Raw genomic sequence first — 25087 nt, 5'->3', positions numbered from 1 at the left:
AATTAAAATCTGGAATAATGAAGTAATAACGTTATGAATCTATACAATGCAACAATTGCAATCGTCATCCTCTCTATTCATCACAAGGTACTTGTTAATCATAAGGATATACTCACTATATATGATTTTGTTATTTCTTAATTACTTGAAATACTTCATATTCCTCAACTATAAAATTTGCTGGTATATCTATATTAGGATAATAATCTCTACTATAATTATAAGTCCAATTATTAGAATCAGGACAGCTTAAACTACCTAACTCTGGTCCATAATTATTACCACAATAAACGGCCATACTTGCATTATTAACATAACCTAATTTTGCTGTAGAAATATTATTTCCATCGATAAAATTAAATAAAAAACTATCTGTAGTGTTTTTTCGACCACAATTTCCACCCCAATCAAGTGGGTTATAACCTCCAATTAATTTTGTTGAATCTTGAATTTTTGCTATCCAAATAGTAGCTCCTTTATTATCACAATTTTTATGAAATGATTTAACATCAAATCCATCTCTATTTGAATTATATAATAACTTGAATTCATAAGGAATACATTTTTTGTTATAATGTAAAGAATCTTTTTTATCAATCCATGATGCAAAAACGGATATATGTTTTGATTCAATTAATGTTGAATCAAGTTTAGGTTTTCTTGAAGGTGGAATGGTATTTTTAGGTTTCATATCAGGAACTATGTAAAATTCTAAAAGATCATGAATTAAATTTTTTGGTAAAATTTCTTTATAATTATATACCTTGTAAAAGAAATCTTTAGGTTTAATATCATAAAATCGAACTAAAGGAATAAATTTGTGTAATTCCTTCTCAATCTTTGTAATATCCTCTTTACTCCATTTTGTTGGATCATTTATTATATTTTGTTGAGCAAAACACCATTTCAATAAACTTTCCCAAATCTCAATTTCATCCATATTTAAATCATCTCGTTTTATCAACAATTCTAATAATGAAGCCTTTAAATCAATAAATTTATTTGAATTAAATAAAATTTTAGGTTCTTCACAAATTTTTTCAAGACAAAAATTCCATAAATCAGTAAAAGTTTCATGTTGATAAATGATTTCAAGAATACCAGTTGGATTTTGTTGTAAAAATTCAGTTTGATGTTTAATCAAATATCTTTGAATATAAGAAAGTAATTGTTGTAAATTAAGTTCATCCACTGCAATTAATAATTTCAAGACTTCTGATCCTTGTAAATTTTTTAATTCAATATTTCCACAATAAATGAATCTAAAAATTAATTAGTGAATCAAATAATTAAAAAAATAAATTATTTTTTTTTTTATTAAATACAGAAAAATATTAAATACAGAAAAATTAAAATTTTTATATTTTTTATAATAATAATAATTTAATATATTAGATATTTATTACTTTACCTAAGAATGATGTCAAATAATTTTGGTGAAATATTTGGTTTTTTGAAAATAAATTTCCCGTCATACTTTTCGGCCCATTCACTAGAAAATGCGGTACGAAAATATTGAGATCTAATACATAAAATATTTGAATGAGCGTGAATCTCTTTAACGTTTGGTTCTTCTCCAGCATAAATAATTACATCATATCCTAATTCCGTTTCAAAAAGTTTTTCATAATCATTGGATAACTCTGCCCAAAATTTTGAAGACATTTCTTGATAAATCAAAAAAACAATAAAAAATAAAAAAAAATACGAAAAAAAAACTTTTCTTTGTTGAAATTACTAAACCAAAGGTGGTTAATGAACAATTAAATCTGCAGGGGTAAAAAAAACTGTAGATCTTATATTTTTTTACAATGATCATTATGCTATTACTAAAACAGGAAAACAAGAAATAATTACTGCGGGATTACCGGCTTTATAAAAAAAATAAATTAGTCTGGTGACACAATTATTTAATTTATTGTAATTCTTCTTAATTAGGGATAGAAATAATTCAATAGCAAAAATGGTATAAAATGATTGTAATATCAATTCATAGTTTACCCTAATCAGTTAATACGTGACAACACTTTATTGTAAATTTGCATTGCTTTGTTTTTCTGATGATAAACTAACTTTATATATTATATCAATGGTTCATATAATATTGGTTCGAAAGAATAATATTACGCGGTATTTACAGCAGAAATAAATAAAATTCGTGAGAATTGTAATTTATAGGTGGATATCTTCATAATAATAATTGATAAAATATTTACACTGGAACCGTGGCGTGAATTTAAAATATTTTCTAGTATGATAATATCATGCTAAATATTTCGAATTTAAAAAGTAACTATTATAAATACGAAAAGCAAAAGTTAATGCTGTATAATTCACATGTAACAATTTATTTTGTATTAAATAAATTATAATTTATTATCATTCGTAACATTTCTATATAATAAAAAAAGTGTAAAATAATATAAAAATAATCTTACTACGTACTCTCGCGTAGTCATTTTTTGTTACTAACATCTATCTGTCAGTTAAATACTTCCATATTTATGTAAAAGATAACATTTAAATTCTATTTTGGCACACTAAAATAACATATATCTGTTTTAATTGGGCCATAAGACCGAACCAACATTCGACGAGTACCAACAGACATAATAACATATCCCATAAGTTGTCCTGAATCTTTCATAGTTTCAGTAACGCCAACTCGTGGGTCCAAAATTCCGGAATCAACATATCCTTTAACTGGACCTCTTGTAATTATTCTAATATAGTTTTGCAACTGTTGGATACCATTGTTCATGATTTCTCTTACTGTTGTTATCGTTCTTGAATTTTTTGACATGTATTTTCTATCTAGCACTGTATCATCATCCTCCTCTTCAAGGTTTTTATCCAACTCATACAACTCGGTTGTTTTGAGAGATTTTGTAAAACGTCCTTTACTTCCGCTTTTCAATCCTGTTAATTTAATATATTTTAATTCCAGAACGATGCTCGGATTATCCTTTCCACCAGGGATAAAGATATCAACAAAACCAAAGCGTCCATTATACTTTTGCTTTGTCCCATCAACTATGAGACGGAGTTCAGGAACACGAAATATTAAAGGAAGAAGCATTTCTAAAACGGCTTGAAATACGGCCTCATTCATAGATTTCAATGACATCATTGACCTGGATTGGAAATGCCTTTTGATAAGATTAATCAAATAATTAATATCTCCTTTAGCAAGGCAATTGTATGCAAACTCTTTATGATGACTACATATATCCTCATTTGATGATAGAATGTTTGCGTTGACCTTTCAAACAAGAAATATATGATGAAACTTATGAAATTGAGACATCAGGATCAAAGATATTAATTACATCGATTTTAAGACATACCTTATTATTCGTATCATCCACATCCATTTCACTACTTTTTAATGTTGACTTCACATTTGTAGTGCTAGAAATTTTTAGAACCTTTGTCGGATTTTCATACCCTTGTTCTTGTTCTACTACCCTTTTTTTTCCTTTTCCTTGAGTAGGATTGAATTGTTCAACTTGCTGTTGGATTACTAATAGACATGAATTGATAAGGTTAATATTTTCAGGAAAGTAAAAATATGAAGAGTTAGATATAATAATTTACTTTGAACATATAATTAAATCCATTTGTATAAAACGAATAATTTTCTATCAACATGAATATTAAATATTTTATTATAATATATGAAATTACTTAAGTCGAGTACTCACCAGATTTTTGGAGTAGCTCTTGAACCGATGTTAACTTATCTTCTAATGCATTTAACCGTACTTCTTGAACACTTGAAGTTTGTTCTTCACTTTTGAGATTCTTAATCAGTTCTAGAATTACTATTGATGGTCCTCCTTTCAAACCGAAACTTCTGAGATCTTCTTTAGTTAACGAGAGTAAGGCCAAACCAGAAATCTCTTCATTTTCAATAATTTTAATGTGGTTTTCATTAAGAGACAACTCGCCTTTCTTTGATTCTAAAAACTTGATGACTTGCTCTGGACTCCAATTTTTTATTTCTTCAATCAAGAAAGGAGGATTTTGTTGTAAAGTAGACATGTTAAAGGTTTCTTTATTGAATTTCTGTTTGAAAGGAGGAATTTATTGTAAAGTAGACGTTTCGAAAATTTTCTTTGTTGGATAAATTCATTATTTTATTAGGAATCGCTGGGATAAGCGTATTTGAAAGAGGGCTATCATTTCTAAAATTCTTTCAATCCTGAATTTATTTGAATTTATGTTGATTATTGTGAACCGATTCACAAGGTCTGGTGACAAAAACATTCATTTCCTTAAAAAAGTTAATTTGTCTATTTTCGTACTTAATTTTTTTTTTTAAAAAAAAAAACGGAATTTTTGGCATTGTTTTTAGGTAATCTTTATATGAAGACGCAGTAAAAAATGAAATAAATATTTTTAATTTACGATATCATCCGCTAGTGGCTGAGAATGTTAGATAAGCCTACTGTAGGTCGCCGATTAAGATTTATACGGCATTTTGGTTGGAATCCAACAAAGTCACGAAATCTTTTTTTTTTTCAAATTTACAAAAATATTATTCTTTATGTATGTCTTTATTTATTTACATCTGTTATGAATTATAAAGACTGTAATTGCGATTATACTTTTTATTCAAGAAAAAAGAAAATGAATATAAAGTAAAATAAAAATATATCAATTAATTATATATTTCAAAAAGGTTGGTATTAATTAGTATTATTATGGGTTAATCAACGAGATTAATATATGATAGGGATTAGGGTGTGTTGATTGTGTTATGGACTTATGCCGAGTGGTCTCAATTTTATAGTATTAATAGTTATCATCAAATTTAATTAATGGTTCTATCGAAATATCAGTGGGAAATGTATTTATGTTTCTTGGCGAATTATTTCGAGCAACTATTGTAAGTAATTCTTAAATATTTCTTAGGATGGAGTAGTTAGGTATAATGTAAATAAAGGAAGTCGAAAGTAAGGAATTCTATTCTTTTTTCGTTCGATTAAAAAAGAGTGCTGTACGAAAATGATTGAAGTATTAGCTATAGGGATATTAAGATGAAAATTTTTTATTTTTTTACATTAATGTCGAGCTTTTATTTTATATGGTGTTTTCGATTAAATAAAATTGTTTACTAGATAAATATTGTAACTTCATATTTTTATTTTATTTTTTTTTTATTTCGTATCACGAAAGTAATATTTATAAATTGTTCTTTCTTTATCCAAATATAAAATAAAAAATGGATTTAATATATAGTCAGATTTTGATATACCCGATATTCAATATTACCGATGTATATTAAAAATGGTATTGTTAAACATCACATGTGGTGATGGTCACCGGTGGTGAAATTATGATGTAATGCCTATTAGTTTTTTAATTCTGGTCGAAAGTACATCATAATGCTGGTACGGTGACCATCACCGCAGCTGATAATGATATTTTTATTATAGATTTTTATACGGATTCCGACATATCATTACATTAGAATTTGAGAATACGATATTCTAACCGAATTTTGAATTATATCAGAAAAATATTTTGTATGTGTAAAAAAAAAAAGAAATGTTTTTTCGTCGATGCTATATACGTGGTTAACGTGGTTAAACAATCTAATGACATAAAATTTACAAAATATTAATTTCTTTTAATTGGCTGAATACAATATTTTATCAGTGTTTACAGTATATGCGGAAAAAAATCAAGTCGCAATAAAAATACGTTACATATCACCGATAGATGAAAACATATTTCAGAGAACTAAAGGATCTAGTAAAATGTTCAATACGGTTATATTTTATGTAAAAAAAAAAAAATATGAAGTACATTCAACTCTAGTATTTAACATGAGATATTAAAAGAAAGATCTATAAGAATTATTTTTCAACCAAAATGAAGATACATATATATTTTGTGCCTCTAATTACATTGATGATAAAGAATTTCAACGTATGATTCGTGGAATATCATTTTTTAATTACTTGAAATACTTCATAATCATCAATTTCAAACTTATTTGGAATATTCAAATCAGGATAAGAAGAAGGAATTGGTGGAATTGAACTCCATTCACCATTTTGATTCATGGCTAAATTATTACTCATAGCAAGAGAATTATAAGCACCAAATATAGGACCCCAATTATTATAACACCTAATAGCATGCTTTGTATGAATTACTCTACCAATTTTACCTGAATTAACATCTTTATGATCATCAAATAAAAATATAAAACTATCAGTTGTCGATTTACTATTCCTTCCTTTCCAATCTAATGGATTATAACCACCAACTAATTGTTTAGAATCTTTAATTTTCGCTATTATAATTGTTGCTCCTTTATTATCACATCTATAATGGAATGCATTACCATCAAATCCATCCCTACTTCCACGTAATAAAAGTTTGAAATTATATTGAAGAAATTTTCTTGATTTTTGATTATTATCTTTTTTATTGATCCAATTTAAAAATAATGAATAAAAAAGATCTTTTTGTGTGATAATAGAAGAGTCAAGTTCACTTGATTCTGAATTTAAATTGGAATAATATCTTAAAATCTTTTTTGATAATAATTTTTCATAAGGGTTTATCTTTTCAAAATAATCTTTATAAGAAATATTATCAAATCTAATTAATGGAATTAAATTTTCTATCGTATCTTTCATCATTTCAATATCATTTTCGGTCCATTTGGAAGGTTCAAATTCAATAGTAGGATTTTGAGCATAAGTCCATCTAATAAGATAACCCCAAATATCAATTTCTTCTAATTCAAGTTTATCTTGTTGAAGTAATAATTCTAATATACGTGGAGGCATAGTTGAAAATCTTTCGATTTCAAATAAAATTTCCGTTTCTTGACAAATTATTTTGATACAATAATCTCTTATTTTATCAAATGCAAGTTCATCTGTTGCTTTTAAAAATTCTAAATATTCTATTTTTTCAAATTTATTAAAATTTACCATTCCACTATAAATGTATCTTTTTTTTTTAGAGGAAAAAAAATTCACGTAAGCAAAAAAAAAACATATATAATTTATTGTAACAGCGATAAAAAAAAATGATGATACCTAAGAATAATTTGAAAAATTTTTCCCGAAATATTTGGTTTTCTTAGAATATACATTCCATTTTCTTTCTCTGCCCAATTGGACGAAAGTGCTGTTCGAAAGTATTGAGATCGACATCGTAAAATAATTGAATGAGCATGAAATTCTGTAATGTTAGGCTCTTCTCCAGCATAAATTGTAACATTATAATCTTGTTCGGAGTATTGTTGATAATCATCAGTTATATCTTCTTGATAAGTATTCATTATGAAAAAAAGAAAAATATATTTTGTGAAATATTTTTTGTGTTATTAGACAAAGTAGAGATTAAAAAAATATTATTTATTTACACCCCTTATTGATTTAAATTGTGTATCACGTAAATATTTTTCTGTGAGCAATTAGACGACAAATTAAGTTAATGTTAGGATTATGTGACCAGAATAAAAACCGGATAGACTGTAACGCAGAAGCGATCTGCAAGATCAGCTGCGACTTTTAAATTTGAATCGAAAAATTTCGAACAACCGTAGAATTAATCTTGGCACGATAGGTTTATCAATTTTTTGTTTTTATTGTACTGAAAGTTTACGTTGTATAATTATAATATGTGAAGCTCACTACTCATCATATATACGGTAATTTTTTAATGACTAAATGATTACTGGGCCATAAAGCATTCCCGCTTTTCGAAACTATTTGAACAACAGTCTTTTAACCTAAGAGGAATCTTTACCTCAAGCATGGTTATATTATATTTTTTGTTTCAAGAAAAATCAAGGTAATACACTTAAAATATCTCGTTAAAAATATATATACATTATCTAATTTATTTTGTAATTATTTATTACTTTTATTACTTGGAAAAACTTCATTACTTTTCTTGAAATTTTATAGAATAAAATGAATTCTTATATAGTGAAATATTCCAAGTATTCAACCTATCAAAAATTCTTTTAACCTTTTTAACTTTAGATTTTTGTAATTACGAATTCATAAATTGCACAATTTTATAAATTAATTAAAAGGTAATTAGTTAGGTATTAAATCGATATGACACTTTTTTTTAAATTAATAAATTAAAAAGAAGATGCGGGAAAACAAGTCTTTATCGATCATTTAAATAGCTTTCGGATCGCGAATCATTATCTTAATGACTCGAAAAATGGTATGTGAATTAATACATACTCTAAAATTTATTAATATCATAACTTAATCAGGATATTGAGAAATTAATTGTACCCATCGTGATTCAAATAATTCTATACATACAGAATTTCGGCAAGTATAAAATTTGTGACAAAATTCTTCAAAGCGAGCTCCTAATTGATTAGTGCCATTACAACTTGAAGAATCGAATTATGAAATTGATTAAATTCATAGAGATAAGTAAAAATATATCGTATCAAGAACTTTTCAAATCATATAAATAATTCGTTAAATACAATAATATATAATATAGTACATACAAATTAACCCAGTTATTTTTTAATAACTTGAAACACTTCATAATCATCTGCTTTAAATGAATTTGGTAAATTAAGTGTAGGATATGAATATACATCACTTGTCCAGGTATTACAGGTATTATAAGTATCGCCGTAATGTATATATAAATCAACACCAAATATTGGACCAAAGGATGAATTACATTGAATAGATTTATCACCGGTTTTACTATAAACTACATTTGCGCTTTTAAGGTTATTTTTATCTGCAAATGAAAATATAAAACTGTCTTTTGTTGATTTACAACTATTGCTTGAATCCAAAAAAAGTGGATTATATCCTCCAACTATTTGCTCTGAATTCGAAATTTTCACTACAACTACAGTAGCTCCCTTATTATCACATTTAGTATGAAATGATGCAGCTGTATTACCATCTTTGCTAGCCCTATATAAAAGTTTAAATTCATAAGGAATATCTTTATTAATATGCTCGTCCCCTTTTCTATCAATCCAATTTGGAAAGAGTGCAGCATGATTTGAATTAATTATAATTGATTCAGTATTAACGTTAAGCTTTGGATACTTTGGTTGTCTCGGTGTATATATTGGCTTGTATCCAGGAAGCATATAAAATTTTAAAATATCGTCTCTTAATTCTTTAGATAATATTTTTTCATAAGGTTTAACTTTAGTATAATAATCTTCGGTAGATATTTCAAAAAATCTAATTAAAGGAATAAATTTGTAAAGAATCCTTTTAAGTATATTAATATCATCTTTGCTCCATTTAGAGACGTCTTGATTAAGTGTTTTTTCTTGTGCTAATCCCCATTTAATTAAATTTTCCCAAATTTCAATTTCTTTTAAATTCAAGTCATCACGTTTTAAAATAATTTCCAATAAAGGAGCAGGTAGTTGAATGAATTTATCAGATTTGAATAAAATTTCTGGTTTAGAGCAAATTTTTTCCAAGCAAAATTCTTGCAAATTAATGAGTGGTTTACAATAATATACGATTTGAAGAATTCCAACTGGATCATTTTGTAAGAATTGTTGTTGATTTTTGACGATAAAATCTTCGGTAAGTTTGGTTAATTTTTTCAACATCATTTCGTCAGAAATAATCATAAAATCCAAAAGTTCGGTTCCGGCTTTATTAGTAATATTAAATTTACCAGTATAAATGTACCTAAGAAAAAAAAATACGAGATTAAATAACCGAATAAAAAAAAAGACTGAGTTATTGTACATAAAGTAATAACTTACTTAAGGATAATTTCAAAAGCTTGAGGATAAATATTTGATTTCTTAATTATATATTTTCCATCTTTTCTTTCAATATTTTCACTGGAAAGTATTTTATTAAAATATTCGGATCTACAGCGTAAAATATTAGAATGCGCATGAAATTCCTTAAAATTAGGTTCTTCTCCAATATGAATTATAACATTATAATCCTCTTCTGTTTTGAGCAACTGTCCAAGCGCTTCGGGTACTTCAGATTCAAAATTATATGACATATTTTTTTTTATAAGTAAAATAAAATTTTCACCCGAAAATATTCTTTTTACACAAAGAACTGCAAAAAAAAATTTTTTAATGAAGATCCTACATTAAATAAAGTAAAATTGCGGACAGAATTCTCCGAACCAATCAAGGAAGGTTTAGTGGTCAGAACCGGTGATCTGCCGTGCTTGATTGGCTTGCAAGTCTGCTAACGGATGAAGATTAAAATTGAGTGACACATATAGCTCTATTAATTTATTAATTCTATTAACTAAAAATATGCTTTGTTTTTTATTAATTATAATGCCATAAATTTAAAACTTATATTTCATTGAAAACTTTTTTCCATTCTATCATAAATGAGTACATAAATATAAAATTTGTTATCTTATGTCCATTATTATCTTACGGATCATATCTGGCCATCTTGGAGTCGAACCAGTCAAGCGGATTTTAATCTATTTCAGAAATTTTTAAACTATGCCCTTCTGCCAAAATATTCCCAGTGTTTGATAGCGACCTGATTATTTGATTGACAATTTAAAGGATTTGCCTAATCATTTGTTGTAAAGGCATTTCAGTCGTTTGCTAATTAAAAAATAAGGAAGATTTATGATCTCTTCAGTGGTATCGGGATTGATAAAATATAACGGGTAAGAACTTGTTCCGCATTAAGAATTTCTAAGTTGAGTTGGACTTGAGTAGCTGATTTTCCCAGCGTAACCTGATAAAAATGTCACTAAAATCACGTGATATTTTCATCACCGACGTCACACCTTCCTTGTTTCCATTTTTCATAAGTATCTGACTTGAAACTATCCGTCACATGTGCGTCACACTCAATTTCAGTCAAGTTGCGTAATGCCGACCATTTCGTGACATTATTTTCAGGTTACGCAGAGTAGCTTTACTGCGTCACAGCCGCGTGGTTTTCGCAGTCAATGTCCATTTTTGCTGAAAGTTTTGCAGTGTATCAAAATATAAGTTAAATATAAGTTGTGATATATCAAATTATTACGTGTTGAAATATTGGCAGTAAAATCTAATGGTGCATCAAAAAAGTATACAGAATGTATTGTTATTTTTACAAAAGTTAATTTTAACTATAAAGAACTGAAACTATCGGCTTCACTTAAGTCAGCATCACTAATATTGATTCATATTTATATATTCCTAAAAAATGTGACTTTACATTACATTTGAAATATCATACTAAATAATAAATTAAATATAATTATTGACATTGTCAATCCAAGTCATACTACTTATTTTATATATAAGATACCAAACATTAATTTTTATTTTTCTTTATTCTTTCTTAACAATTTATACGATTTAATACTTTTATTTTTTATTTATTATTTATTCTTTTTATTCAATTCTATTATTTAACAATTTATATTCTTTTTATTCTTTAATTCTATTCTTTAACAATTTATTATGATATTCTTTTATTCTTTAATTCTATTCTTTAACGATTCATATTATTGAATCTTTATTTCTTTCTATTCTTAACAATATATTAATATCTACTCTTTAACAATTTATTAACTCCTTATTAAACAATTTAGTATTTATCAACTCTTTAACTAGTATTTGCATTATTATAAACTTCTTTCTCAACAATTTATTTACCTATTTGAAATTAACAATATGAACACATCCAAAAACTATCCTGGCCAAAATGGTAAATCTTGTGAATAATATTTTAACTTGTAATATAAAGCTACTGACCAACCAATCTTTTGACCTTCTAATTCTTATTTCTTATTTAAAAAGGCAAGGCAATAATTCATCATATTATGGATTTTTGAATTTACATTATAGAGTCATGGTTACTTCAACATTCTCAGATAACTGGAAAAGCCTTGATAATGCTTGGTCTACTCATTTTTTGGAGGAAGCAGAAAGATTGAACTTATATCAGAAATTTTTGAAAGAAAGGGTGTGTTTTTTTTTATTTTGCAAAGTTAGGGTAACTCCTAAGCGAGTCGAGGAATTCCTGTTTCAATTTAGAAGAATTACTGTATCAATAACTTTGGTAGTAGATCAAGAAAACTTTTGTTGAATTTAAGAGAATACAGCCTTGGTACACCAGCTTTGGTAGTAACTGACCAAGAACTTTTTGGTTTGATTTAAGCGAATACAGCCTTAGTACAACACTTCAGTAATAGATCAAGAAATTTGGGTCATTTTAGAAAGGAATTCCTGGTTTAATTAGGAGAATTACTGTATTGACATGTTGGTAACCAACCCAGGATCTCAATATGGGCACCCTATCTTTGTTGTTAATAAAAGTCTGTTAATTCTGGAGGAGGAATTGACTATGTATCTTCTTTTATTACAAAATAAAATTTTAACACACTACTAACAAACTCTTTTATAACAGGTAAATACAGAAAACTTGCGCTATGGATAACTAAAATTATAATATAAACTATTAAATACATTCAATAATTGTTGTATATTTACAGAGTTTAGTATTTTAATTGTGTAAATAAATTTGTAGTTGCTTGTTGAGAAAATCTTTAACACAAAAATCGGTCATATTCTTACAGTCAAATCTCGATATACCGAACTCACGGTTTGGGAGTAAAAGTTTGGTATATAGTAGAGTTCGGTAAAGCCAATTTTTATTATATACCGAACCCCTAAGTTTTTCAGTGAAAGTTCGGTATATAAAGAAAATCACGTGATTAATATCCCAATTTCGGCCAGAATTAAAGATGTCTTAATTTAGGCAAAAATTAAGTGGTTCTAATTCTGGCCGACATTAATTAAATTCAGGCGAAATTGGAAAATCATGTGACTGAGTTCGGTATATTAAAAATTTTTTTACTGTTTCATAATACGCGGTGAATCAATAAAAGTTCGGTATACGTTATACAAAGTTTATATGATGTTCGGTATATCAAGATGTTTTTAAATACTATGAAACTGGTTTTTAAAAAAAAGTTCGGCTAAGTCGAGAGAGTTCGTTACATCGTGGGTTCGTTACATCGAGATCAGACTGTATATAAAAATTTCATCATGCAAACCATATTAATCATTTTTTTGCATAAATCTTTATTTTTCTTTTTTTTAGAGTACCTATATCGTAGTCTGTTTTATTAGTCACAATGTTTTAATCTTAAGAGAATTTTCTACAAATTATATAAGTAATTTGTCTCTACTCCCAAATATATCCACCATTAACTATTTCTTCATATAATACAAACGCTTTTTTTTCATCTTTTCCTACTTCTTTCCATAATAAAATTAATTAAAACTTAAAATGTTAAAGCCTTTTTTTTAAAAAAAAGTTTATTTAGGTTTTTTATAAAAAAAACGGTTTTAATAATAATTTTATCTTGATTGAATTACAATGTTTTAACACTTTCATACTTAAAACGGCATTTTCTTAATTTAGTTTAACCCTATTTCACAAAAACTTTTATCATATATATATTTTCACATGGCCGAATTCCAAAACTTCTTATATTTTATGCAATGGAAATGTCTTCAAAATTTTTGGAAGAGTTATCTAATGATTAAAAAAACTTTTTGAAACTCAAATAAGATATAATGCTATTATTTATGTTGGAGAAGAAACTCATTCAAACCTTCTATGTATCAGATAATATGCATTTACTAATTTGACTGGAAAAAATATAGGAAAGTTTATATTAAGAAAGCCAAATATCCCTCCCCATATATTTGATATCAGGTAAATTAATTTCTCATATTAAATCAAAATTCTGCCAGTATTCGAAATATAGTTTATCAGTATGAAACTTTGAAACTTTTACAGATTTATTGAATTTTTGTCTTGAAAAATTTGTGAAGAACCTGTGAAGAACCTAATATTTTATTTGATTCGGATAAATTTATCAACTTAAAAGCCTCTTTATTAGAATTATTGTTGAAGAGAGACTAAATATGGATGAGATTGAAATTTGGGAGAGTTTATTAAAGTGGTGTTTTATTCAACAAAATATGAAGATTAATTAGAGCGATCCAAAAAAAATGGAGTAAAGAAGAAATTATAAAGTTGAAAGATCATTACGCAGATTTATCACTTAATTTGATTTTATGATATTAAACTCTAAGATTTCTTTTATAAAGTTTACTTTTATAAAGATATCTTATCACAAGAATTAATATTTAGAATTTCATATAGTCCCTAATATGCAGTGTAGCACCATCAAGAAAATATATTTAAAATTTGAACTTGATTCAAACTTAATTGAAACAAATCACATTATTCCTCTTTTTTGCATCATGGATTGATAAAAAAGATTTTTCACATTATAATAATTAGAAGGTTCCTTATGATTTTAATTTATTATATTATTCAAATTGGGATGTACTTATTGCTGTTACAACATTCCATGATAACTGTGATAATAAAGGAGCTACCATCTAGATAGTCAAAGTTCAACACAATTAATTGGAAGGTACAATCCACTTGATTGGAATGGAAGTAATGACTGGAAAAATACCTGCAGTTAGTTTTTTATTTAATTTTGCAGATAGAAAAGACATTTCTATTGCAAAATTATGTTATGTCAATGAAGCAAAATATGCTGTAATGGGTGAAATTATCTATTTTTTTTCATTCCAAAAAAAATTACTTTATAATATAAAAAATCTAAGAAATAGCAACATATATTATACATTCATTAGATAACTCATAAAATTGATGTAAAAGTAATAAAAATTATAAAGTGGGCCGAAGTTTTAACAACTTTTGCAGAAACTTATAAATTTAAGAAATATGACAACAACATTTTTAAAATATATCGAACATATGATATTTGCATTTCTGTTATCTCTCTTTTAACTATATGCTTACAATATGACAACAATATGACTTAGTTTATATAGCAATCATATAACGAAAATATGACAACAATATGACTTAGTTTATATAGCAATCATATAACGAAAATATGACAACAATATGATTTAGTTTATATAACAATCATATAACGAAAATATGACAACAATATGATTTAGTTTATATAGCAATCATATAACGAAAATGTGACAACAATATGTCTTGGTTTATATAGCAATCATATAACGAAAATGTGACAACAATATGTCTTGGTTTATATAGCAATCATATAATGATAATATAACAACAATATATAAAATAATTTGAAAATATCTCAAAATCTCAAAATGATTCATTTTTTCAAAAAAAAAACAAGATCAATTGATTTTACCGTAATTTTCGGTAAATAAAGACCAAGAATAAATTACTCTTGACCAAATTTCTTGGGTATGGAATTAAAAATGTCGTTAAAAGCTTGTAAACCGTCAATCAATCGGCAACTTCAGTTTTTGATGAATAACTGAATAAAGTAATATAATAAAATATGTTTATGTTAGTAATATAATAACGCCATAAATAAACTATATTTCTACCTATACTGCATTATAATAATATCTGTTTAAAATATAACTTCGATTTTCTTCATCATGCTCAGTATTACATGTATTCCCACAATTGTGTATAAAGAATACACATGGATTGCGATCAATAAACGTAATTGGAAAATTTTGAAACCACCGTGATTCTTCAGGTTTCTGAATATTATAAAATGGGCATTCTAATACAGAATCCATAATGTTTGTTGCCTGAAACCAATCAAAGAAAAAAAATGCATAGTATTGGCCGTTGTTTGCTTGATGCCGAAAAATTGATTTCACTTTGGCATATGCGATACCTTCGGATTCTTCAGGTAGCTCCACAATATCACCAATATGAATTTTCAATCGGATAGGGTCTTGACCATCTTTAAGGATGGTATAGGAAATAGAATTATAAAATTCTAACTTCCTATTTAGTATTGCTTCTTTTGAATTGAAGTGTTCCCTATATGATACAGAAATATCTTGAAAAAATGGATGCTTATAATCCAACTTCTTTGATAGTCCTCTGTCATTAACTTTTTTGGCACTCCATCGACTATTTAATGAAATATCAATAAAATTGCTATTATGGCAGCATATGGTAATATTATCGTCTGTAAATAATATTAAATTAGCATGTATAAAATGTACTTCATTACTTCCAATAATGGCTAATAAAATTTACTTAGTTACCATCCTGTTTGTCTTCGAATTCTTGACTATTTATAGTATTAAAATTTTCTGTAGCATACCAAGCAGTTAATATCGTGTAAATATTTGGATCTGCAATAAGTTTAGGTAATGCATTTGGTCTTGTATTAAAACGAGGATCTGTCCAACCATCAATGAGATGCCGTAATGCCTGAATTGTATTATACCGTCGTGTAAGGTCAAGTTCGATTTCTTTACAGTTCATATGTGGTACCATTGTTTTAAATATACGATGTACCATCTCTTTTACACCAACAGCAGTATTTACGAGTGTTGCAAAATTACGAGCATGCTGTAAAAGGTGCATATTTACATGCAAATTAGGCAGATTGGTGAAGGTATCTGGGAATATCTAAGAACAAATAATGAGTTTGTTATATTAGTGGTATATTCAATAACATTTAATGAAACCATTTGGTTGCATATATAATACTTACTTGTATTAGTATCTCTCGTTCTTTTTTTAGTGTTTCTTGCAATTCTTGATAAGTATTTTCCGTCATAGTGGTTGAAAATGCAAGTTTTAGTGCTTTTGCTTCAATAGCCCAACATGCACATAATTTTGATGCAACTAAATTTCGTCTTATTCCAGAATTTTTATGCCAGTTATTCAAAGCATCTGTCTTTATATGACAAGATTCTAAAAAGCGCTGGAGTATAAACGGCATTAGCATTGCAAGTCTTAACACATCGGAAAACATGAAACTTTGACGATGTCGCAATGGATTAGGCATTCTACTCCAGTGGGAGGGTTTTTCAATACGTTTCCAATACTCTAAAAAATCATTTTCACCATTTGTATTAAAAATGTTAAATGTTACTTCTAATAGAGTACGTGCCTTTCCAGCCATAGAATGGTACGCATCTTGTGGTGTTTGGAGGTGTTGATTCCATTTCAAATCATTGAGAGGACCTGGTTTTATTAATCCATATTTGGTAGCTAGTCGATCCTGATCCATTCTTAAATGTTGACTTTCAATCTCTGCAATTCGTTCATTTGTTTGCTGTTGAAAACGAGCATTCTTAATGTAATTATAGTTTGGATCAGTATATTGGTCATTTGAAACATTACATGTTCGACACCCATGATTAGCTCCATGTCGTTTTACAGCTGCTAAATCATTGCCTTGTGGCAAGTCAGCAGTAACACATCCAATACCACCTATTACCCATGCATCACCATATAAAGTTTGCATTACACGACCATTTTCTAAGGACTTTATGTCTTGAACTATGGGTTTTATAAAATCGTTAAAATTTGCTCCAAATGGAACAAATCCTATTAAAAAATGATTCTTTAATTGTTTTCGAAGAGTTGATGGCATGTTTCCAATTTGTAAGTAAACACCACCTAAGGAATGGTACACATTTCTGTAAGTACCAAAATCATCAACATATATATCAAGAAATACCTTTAAGATGGGCAGGTTCTGTTGTGACTGCATAATTGTAATATTTTCATAAGGTAATCGATGTCTTGATGCTATATCACGATATTTCCACCTGCTATCAAAACTATATACAATTTCTTTAATATAAAAATCGTATTCATCAGGTTCTGGCATGTCACATAACCAAACAACGATGTGTTGTACTACATTTGATGGGTTTACCAATTTTGCTTCTCCTTCAACTAACCATAACTCCATATTGTTTCCACGAGTGTGTTGATTATCATTAGCTAGGACGACAATTAGGAAGCTTTTCATGTTTAAGTAGCATATCAACCTTTAGTTTAAGTGTATTATTATCCATTTCATTATTCACTACACTACGTACTCGACACATAAATGTGGATGATTGCTCACGAAATATTAAAAATTCGCCTGCTTTATAAAATTCTAGATAAAAAATTATGTTATTTATCTGATTAATCTTACTACTATAAAGAGTGAAAATATTACAAACCTTCATTTGTAGTTCTAATCTTGTTTTCTCCAAATAATAATGAATCCTGCCAGAGTTCACCATGCCAGAATTCTCGTTTTTCATTTGCAACTATTCTGGGACCAAAATACATCTTTGGCATGATTAATAGATTTTTTAAAATACGCTCCAGATGCGTAAGTGGAGAAATTGTAAATGCTTTTTTTGTAGATGCATATGTGGATGGTGTCCGCTGCATGCTGAGAGGTACATCATGTTTGCGAACTTTGACTAGAGGTAGCCTATCTCTCCATTTTCGTATCTGACGAATATTTTTAGTGATATCCTCCTTTCGATACTCAGGATGTGTGAGAATCTTGGCAAGATCCTCATACGCAGATGTTGCTACATAAAATCAGTAAGTTTACATAATAAAGCATTCAGTCAATATTACTTACAAATCATATGTTTAGTAATCCAAATAAAAATCATTGTTGATGTAAAATTTGGAAAATATGGACCGTATTCACTATCAAAACCTTCGAAATTAGAAGATTCTTCTTCCAGCACATCACTATTATTCATTGAATCATCTTCTTCATCTTCTTCTACAATATCAAGTAATGACCTATGTGAATCATCAATATTTTTCATTAAAATTTCTTCTGTAGTATCAGTAGTGTCAATGTCTGAAGGTTGGTAGTTATCATTAATGTCCATATTATGTTCAGGAAGCTGCTGCTTGAACTCCTTGAAATAATTTATAAAAAATTGTATGTTAAATACTCATATTTAATATTTCTTTCATGAAGTACATAGCACTATAATCTCAGAACATATATACTAACCTCGTTTGTCATTTCTGATGAGCTTTCAGCCTCACCAGTGTTTCCTCTGAAATTGGAAATATATTCTGTATTATTGTATTCTGGAATGTCATCTGTATTGTCATGTCCTGAAATGTTATCAGATATAAAAGATTCGTCTTCTTCAGTAGCTCTTAGTTTTCTAGTAGCTCTAACACGTAGTTTTGGTGTTGGTACATATAGACGACTATTTTTTGAACGTTTCATTTTAGAATTTTTTTTTTCAAATTGCAGAGATATTCTTATTATTATTTTTGTTTATAAAAGAAACATGAAGAATTTTTTTTTATATTTTATATGATATTAACAATCAATATATAAGAACAATAAAAGTATAAAACTAAAAATTCAAAAAAAGCAATGACTGACAAAAGAGTATTAAATAGTTTAAAATAAACTATACTATATAATAAACTATACAAAAGTGTAAACATAAGTATTAAATAAAAATAAACTATAAAAGTATTAAATAAACTATATGAAAGTATTAAATAAACTATACAAAAGTATTCTCAAAATAATATAAAATAACTATTTAAAATGATCAAATAGACTATGAAATTATAAAGTTTATAAAAAATTTACTAAGTTTAAAAAAAAGAATTAATTATTTGCTTGCGTAATTAATTAAAAAAAAAAGAATTAATTATTTGCTTACATAATCAATCAATTATTTGCTTGTGTAATCATTTAATTTTAAAAAAAATAATAATTATTTGCTTGCGTAATCATTTTATTTAGATATATATAAACCATATTTCTTATCATACTTAAAGCCACTTTGATTATAAAAACATTTGCAATAATATAATATATTCGTTTGATATTACATTAATACACTTAATAATTTTTTAATAAACATAGTCAATTTTTCAAATTAAATATTTGATAATATTTCAATACTATGCCTCCGAAAAAAAAATTTGGTAAGCAATAAATTAATACAGTATTATCTTTATTTACTATATTTGCATTAACAAACATTTATTAGTCTTAGTGGTACCTAAAGAGTTAGAAACTCCCTCTAATAATTATGATGACTCAAACAAACTTAGCACAAGAGGTCCCACCAAACGTGGTCGAAAAAAGAAGGCGCCTGGTAACTCTGCCAGAACAAAGACATCTAATCATCAGCAAAATAATAAAAATAACGAAATTCCTTCTGATGATGATCCAGAAATAACAGAAATAGATATGCCTGCTGTAAAAAAGATAAAAAAGTCAAATCAAAATAAACAGCAAATTGATATTACTAGTACTAATATTAGAGATTCTGAATCAGTAGAAACAGCTAGTTCAGATGACATATCTACCAACTTATCTTGTGTTAATCAAAATGAGCAGCAAGCAGATATTAATAGTACTAATACTGTTATATCGAACCAAAAGCAGTTCAATATTGATAAAAATAATATGAAAAGCAGTGATGAAAATTTCTCTGTAACAGGCCAAACATGCAGTGACAATGAAGATGAGACAAATATACCATTAAGTGGACAGCAGCCAAAATTTCCATCGCAATTTCATAATATGACTAACGAATTTGAAATCGCCTTGTGGTTGGCTTATCATCAAAGAATTTTAAACTTGGCTATAAGCATCCGAAATGGAATGTCAACTAAAGTTAATGAAGAAGAATGTGAAACGTCTTTAACATCAAATTTATCTCATGAAGCTGTATTACAATCAGGATCGTCACTTCCAGAAATTGATCAGGTGAAATTTCATTATATCTAATTACAAAATTAATTATTACTATACTCATATTTATTTCAATTTTTAGTATATTAAGTTCCAGTTACAGGAAGAGTGCAAGGCACTTTTTCTTCGTACAAGGAACAATACAGTAGCACTATATGAGGAACTTGTTGTACGTGTCTGTAAAATTACCAAAACTGATCCAAGGTTAGGAACCTTGGTTAAAGATGTAGGTTCATGGTTTAATACATATCGCTACAAATTCCATGTTGCCATTGTAAAACTTGCAAATGAATTTAAAACAACACATAAAAGGTTAGTACTTACAATATTATTTAACTTTTTAAAATCAAATTAATTAATAATTAATATTAATAAATAGGGCAGTGGAACCATATAATGAATTAGATGAATTTATCACTGAGGATGTATGGCGACAATTATTTCAGATGCATTTAAGAGTGACAGATCAACAAAAACTAAAAAAAGATTCTGAAATTATTACAAATCTTGGTATTTTTGTACGTCATGTTGTTAAAGCCATACTTATTGCCCAGAGAGATAAAGAAGATACGCAGGCTGTAGTTAAAAAATGTGATGAAAACACCATTGACCTGCCAATACCAACCAAGCTTGGAATCGTAAAGGTGCTACCAGTGCGAGATCTATTAGACTATTAGAATAATGAAATTTAATGATTAAATGCATAACAAAGATTGTGGTAATATTTTTAAATTGTTGTAAACATATATCTACAAGATTTATTATTTTATTTTGCTTCATTTGCATAATTTTATTAAATTATTGCTTGTAAATATTAAAATATTTTTATTATATATCAAAAAATAAAAATTGGTGTGTAATCGTTACGTTTAGATTAACCTGTATAAATTGCTGATCTGTATTCTTTATAGCTAAGACCCCTTTGATCAGCAAGTCATATTGTTATATCTAATCCAATTCCGGTTAATGAAATTTTAATCGGATTATTAGTATTTTTTTCATTTTTTTTTCCTTGAATCGATCCTTTGCTTTCGGTTCTTTCTCTTTTTTTAAGTTTCCTCTTTTCTCTTCCAAACCTTTTTCCTTTTCTTTTCCTTTTCTTTTCCCTTTTTTTTTAAAAAACCTTCATTTTTTTCCCTCTTTTTCGGTTTGGTTTTTTTTTTCCAATCTGAGAATTTTATTGGTTGTTTTTCCCAAACTGAAAAATTTTTTTTTATTGGTCTTTTAAGACCGATTTTTTTTATATTATTATTTTTTTCAGTCTTTTTTTTAGACCGTATTATTAATTTATTTTTTAAAATTTTTTTTTCAGTCTTTTTAGACCAGATTATTCTTTTTTTTTTCGGAATTTTTTTCAGTACTTATTTTTTTTACGGATTCCCTTTTTTCTTTCCTTATCCTTTTTCTTTTCCCCTAAATTTTATTTTTCGCTTTTTTTTCAATTTTCTTCATTGTTATTTTTTTTTCCCAAACCACATTCTTAAACCATTTAGATTTGGTTCGGTGATCGGATTGATGCTGTGGTACTATGGTAATTGCCTTTTTTCCCGATTCTTATTATTATTATTAGTAATAATATTTTCCCTAATTATTTTATAAATAGACTGACATATAATTTACTTATTTATTTTTTGTAACAATAGATCGGTTTAGTAAATTCTATGGGAATTTTTTTTTTCATAGCAATAGATTGTTATAATTGATTTTTGGGGGATTGTGAGATATTTTTTTGGAAGGATTGCTAACCGTCGCCTGGGCGATCACCGCCTGGTTTTTTTTCAAATATGTCACATGATGTACAAATTTATTAGTCAGCTGATGGCTGATTTTTTAACTTAGTTATTTTGATCGGTTAAACTTAAAATTTTATTGCAAAGATATTTTTTTAAAAAAAAATTTTTGCATATTAATTTAAAATAATCTTATTTAATGAAATTTTATTTGCAAATATTAAAATTTAAGCCACACATTTACGATTTTAAAGAAAAAAATCACCATATTTAAACAATAACAATAAATAAAAGATAAATAAATTACAATGACCAAGGAGAAAGATGATGAAATAACAATGGAGTAATGGAAAGTAATAGAAGATGAAAAAAAGAGTAATAAGAAGTGATAGGAAACAAAAAGGAGAAATAAGACATGATGAGCGATGAAAAGTAGTGATGGGAGACAAAAGGAAGTGATGGGAGACGAAGAGGAGTGATGGGAGACTAAAAGAAGTGATGGGAGACGAAGAGGAGTGATGGGAGATGAAAGGGAGTGATGAGAGACATAAAGAAGTGATGAGAAGATGAAGAGGAGTGATGAGAGACGAAAAGGAGCGATAGGAGACATAAAGAAGTGATGAGAAGATGAAGAGGAGTGATGAGAGACGAAAAAGAGCGATGGGAGACGTAAAGAAGTGATAAGAAGATGAAGAGGAGTGATGGGAGACGAAAAGAAGCGAAAAGGAGTGATGGGAGACGAAAAGGAGTGATAGGATACGAAAAGAAGCGAAAAGGAGTGATGGGAGACGAAAAGGAGTGATAGGATACGAAAAGGAGCGATAGGAGACATAAAGAAGTGATAAGAAGATGAAGAGGAGTGATGGGAGACGAAAAGAAGCAAAAAGGAGTGATGGGATACATAAAGGAGTGATGGGAGACGAAAAGAAGCGAAAAGGAGTGATGGGAGACGAAAAGGAGTGATAGGATACGAAAAGGAGCGATAGGAGACATAAAGAAGTGATAAGAAGATGAAGAGGAGTGATGGGATACGAAAAGGAGCGATGGGAGACGTAAAGAAGTGATGAGAAGATGAAGAGGAGTGATGGGAGACGTGTGTTATCATTACTTCTCTTTATTACTCTCTTACTTGATGAGCAAGTATCATTCCCGCCACAACGTGATGGGTTACACCTAGTAATTATAAAATATTATTATTATATATCGAAAATATGACTGTTATCTAATGGCGTAAATCAAGAAAATTACGAACATGTTTTATACATCTGTTGATCATCTCATAATTATATAACGTGTATTAAAATATTATTATTATATATTGAAAATATGTCTGTTATCTAATAGCATAATCAAGGAAATTACGAACATGTTTTATACATCTGTTGATCATATAACATGTACTAAAATATTTTTATTATATATCGAAAATATGACTGCTATCTAACAATTATATGTTTATCATATTTATGAAAATTGAAGGTTTCTGCAAAGAAGACATGATTAACGTGCTAACGTGCTATCAAAACAAGGAAAAGCTCGATGTAAATAAAATTTTTACGATCAAAATTTGAAGATATTAAATTAACAAGAATCGGACAAGAGTTTTTAATGCTTCAACTATTGAAATAATAATAACTAGGTAACAGGAACCATTGGGCATTCAAAGCGGTATAATCACAGATGACAGATCATCAAATAAAACTCTAAAATTTCATTGACCATATACGCGGCGTGCCTGTGTACTTGAAGCTTGAAGCTTTGGACAATTAAATCACATAACAAAAAACACAAAAAATAGTTACACAAAATCTGAAATTTGATTGGTATTTACACGCGTGTGGACAGACAGAAATTCTGGTTTGGGGTGTGTCCTATGCTTTACGCTTTGCACATTTTGATGCAAATATTTTAGTTATTATTTTGATTAATGCATTGTATTAGAAAGCGATTGAGAACAAATTTTTTAAAGAGTAAAAAATAAATCAAATAAATTTGGTAGAGAAGTTTGTTATGTATTACAAATTAAAATTTGTGCCAAATATAAATAAATAAAGTTAAAATATGCCTAGCCTTTGTTGAATTCACATGCTTATACACACACAAACATAATTTGCAAATTTATTTTACCGAAATATAAGCTCTTACGCTAATTCGCTAAATAATGTATACACCTAAATTTACAGATCAATCTTTCAAATTCTTAAATAAAAATTTTTCATAACAAAGTTATAAAATAAATACTAATAGAATTCTCAATTTGTGTTAATCAATACAAAAAAAAACTATAATACCTTTCTTTGTAAATTTTTATTCACTTTATTATTAAATGATCCGAAACTTAGTTTATTAACTTAATGAATACAATAATAAATACGATACAAACGATCAGTATTTTTTAACAACCTGAAATACTTCATAATCAACTACATTCATGCTTTTTGGTAAATCGAGTCCAGGGTAGCAGATTGTACTGGTACTATACCAAAAATCAGAATTATTATCATAATTTATGTATAAATCACTACCAAACGATGGACCATGTACCGGACTACTATATAGAGAATATCGACTACCTGTACTATAGGCTACTTTTGCAGTTTGAAGATCATTCTTATTTGTAAAAGAGAATAAAAAACTCTCACTTGTAGTCTTATAATTATTACTTAAATCCCAAAAAATTGGGCTATACCCTCCGACTATTTGTTCTGAATTTATAATTTTTACTACAACTATAGTAGGCCCTTTGTCATCACATTTAGCATGAAATGCTGCAGCTGTATTACCGTCTCTACTTGCTCTATATAAAAGATTAA

General features: G+C 27.6%; 5 protein-coding genes across 5 annotated transcripts; 1 reads left to right on the top strand and 4 right to left on the bottom strand.

Moving 5' to 3' along the window:
* Positions 1 to 2527: 2527 nt before the first annotated feature.
* Positions 2528 to 4044, bottom strand: OCT59_004971 (uncharacterized protein; the record flags this gene model as incomplete). Its single annotated transcript, XM_025328521.1, has 3 exons — positions 2528 to 3262; positions 3348 to 3523; positions 3705 to 4044. 3 exons carry the CDS (start codon positions 4042 to 4044, stop codon positions 2528 to 2530), a joined length of 1251 nt encoding a protein of 416 aa, XP_025166303.1.
* Positions 4045 to 8524: 4480 nt separating this feature from the next.
* OCT59_004970 (uncharacterized protein) lies at positions 8525 to 10014 on the bottom strand (the record flags this gene model as incomplete). Its single annotated transcript, XM_066138072.1, has 3 exons — positions 8525 to 8757; positions 9499 to 9683; positions 9761 to 10014. 3 exons carry the CDS (start codon positions 10012 to 10014, stop codon positions 8525 to 8527), a joined length of 672 nt encoding a protein of 223 aa, XP_065997255.1.
* A 5290-nt stretch (positions 10015 to 15304) lies between these two features.
* OCT59_004969 (uncharacterized protein) lies at positions 15305 to 17760 on the bottom strand (the record flags this gene model as incomplete). Its single annotated transcript, XM_066138071.1, has 5 exons — positions 15305 to 15339; positions 15715 to 16014; positions 16094 to 16463; positions 16549 to 17342; positions 17493 to 17760. 5 exons carry the CDS (start codon positions 17758 to 17760, stop codon positions 15305 to 15307), a joined length of 1767 nt encoding a protein of 588 aa, XP_065997254.1.
* A 28-nt stretch (positions 17761 to 17788) lies between these two features.
* OCT59_004968 (uncharacterized protein) lies at positions 17789 to 19050 on the bottom strand (the record flags this gene model as incomplete). Its single annotated transcript, XM_066138070.1, has 4 exons — positions 17789 to 17952; positions 18020 to 18382; positions 18517 to 18727; positions 18826 to 19050. The coding sequence occupies 4 exons, from the start codon at positions 19048 to 19050 to the stop codon at positions 17789 to 17791; spliced, it is 963 nt and encodes a 320-aa protein (XP_065997253.1).
* Positions 19051 to 19747: 697 nt separating this feature from the next.
* On the top strand, positions 19748 to 21221 carry OCT59_004967 (uncharacterized protein; the record flags this gene model as incomplete). The annotated part of the gene is made up of 4 exons (XM_066138069.1): positions 19748 to 19769; positions 19835 to 20559; positions 20627 to 20856; positions 20924 to 21221. The coding sequence occupies 4 exons, from the start codon at positions 19748 to 19750 to the stop codon at positions 21219 to 21221; spliced, it is 1275 nt and encodes a 424-aa protein (XP_065997252.1).
* Positions 21222 to 25087: the final 3866 nt, after the last annotated feature.

This window comes from Rhizophagus irregularis, chromosome 13, assembly GCF_026210795.1.
Source record: "Rhizophagus irregularis chromosome 13, complete sequence".
NCBI classification, from domain to species: domain Eukaryota; kingdom Fungi; phylum Glomeromycota; class Glomeromycetes; order Glomerales; family Glomeraceae; genus Rhizophagus; species Rhizophagus irregularis.
Note: the sequence above shows the minus strand (reverse complement) of the source record. Positions and strands in the feature narration are given on the sequence as shown.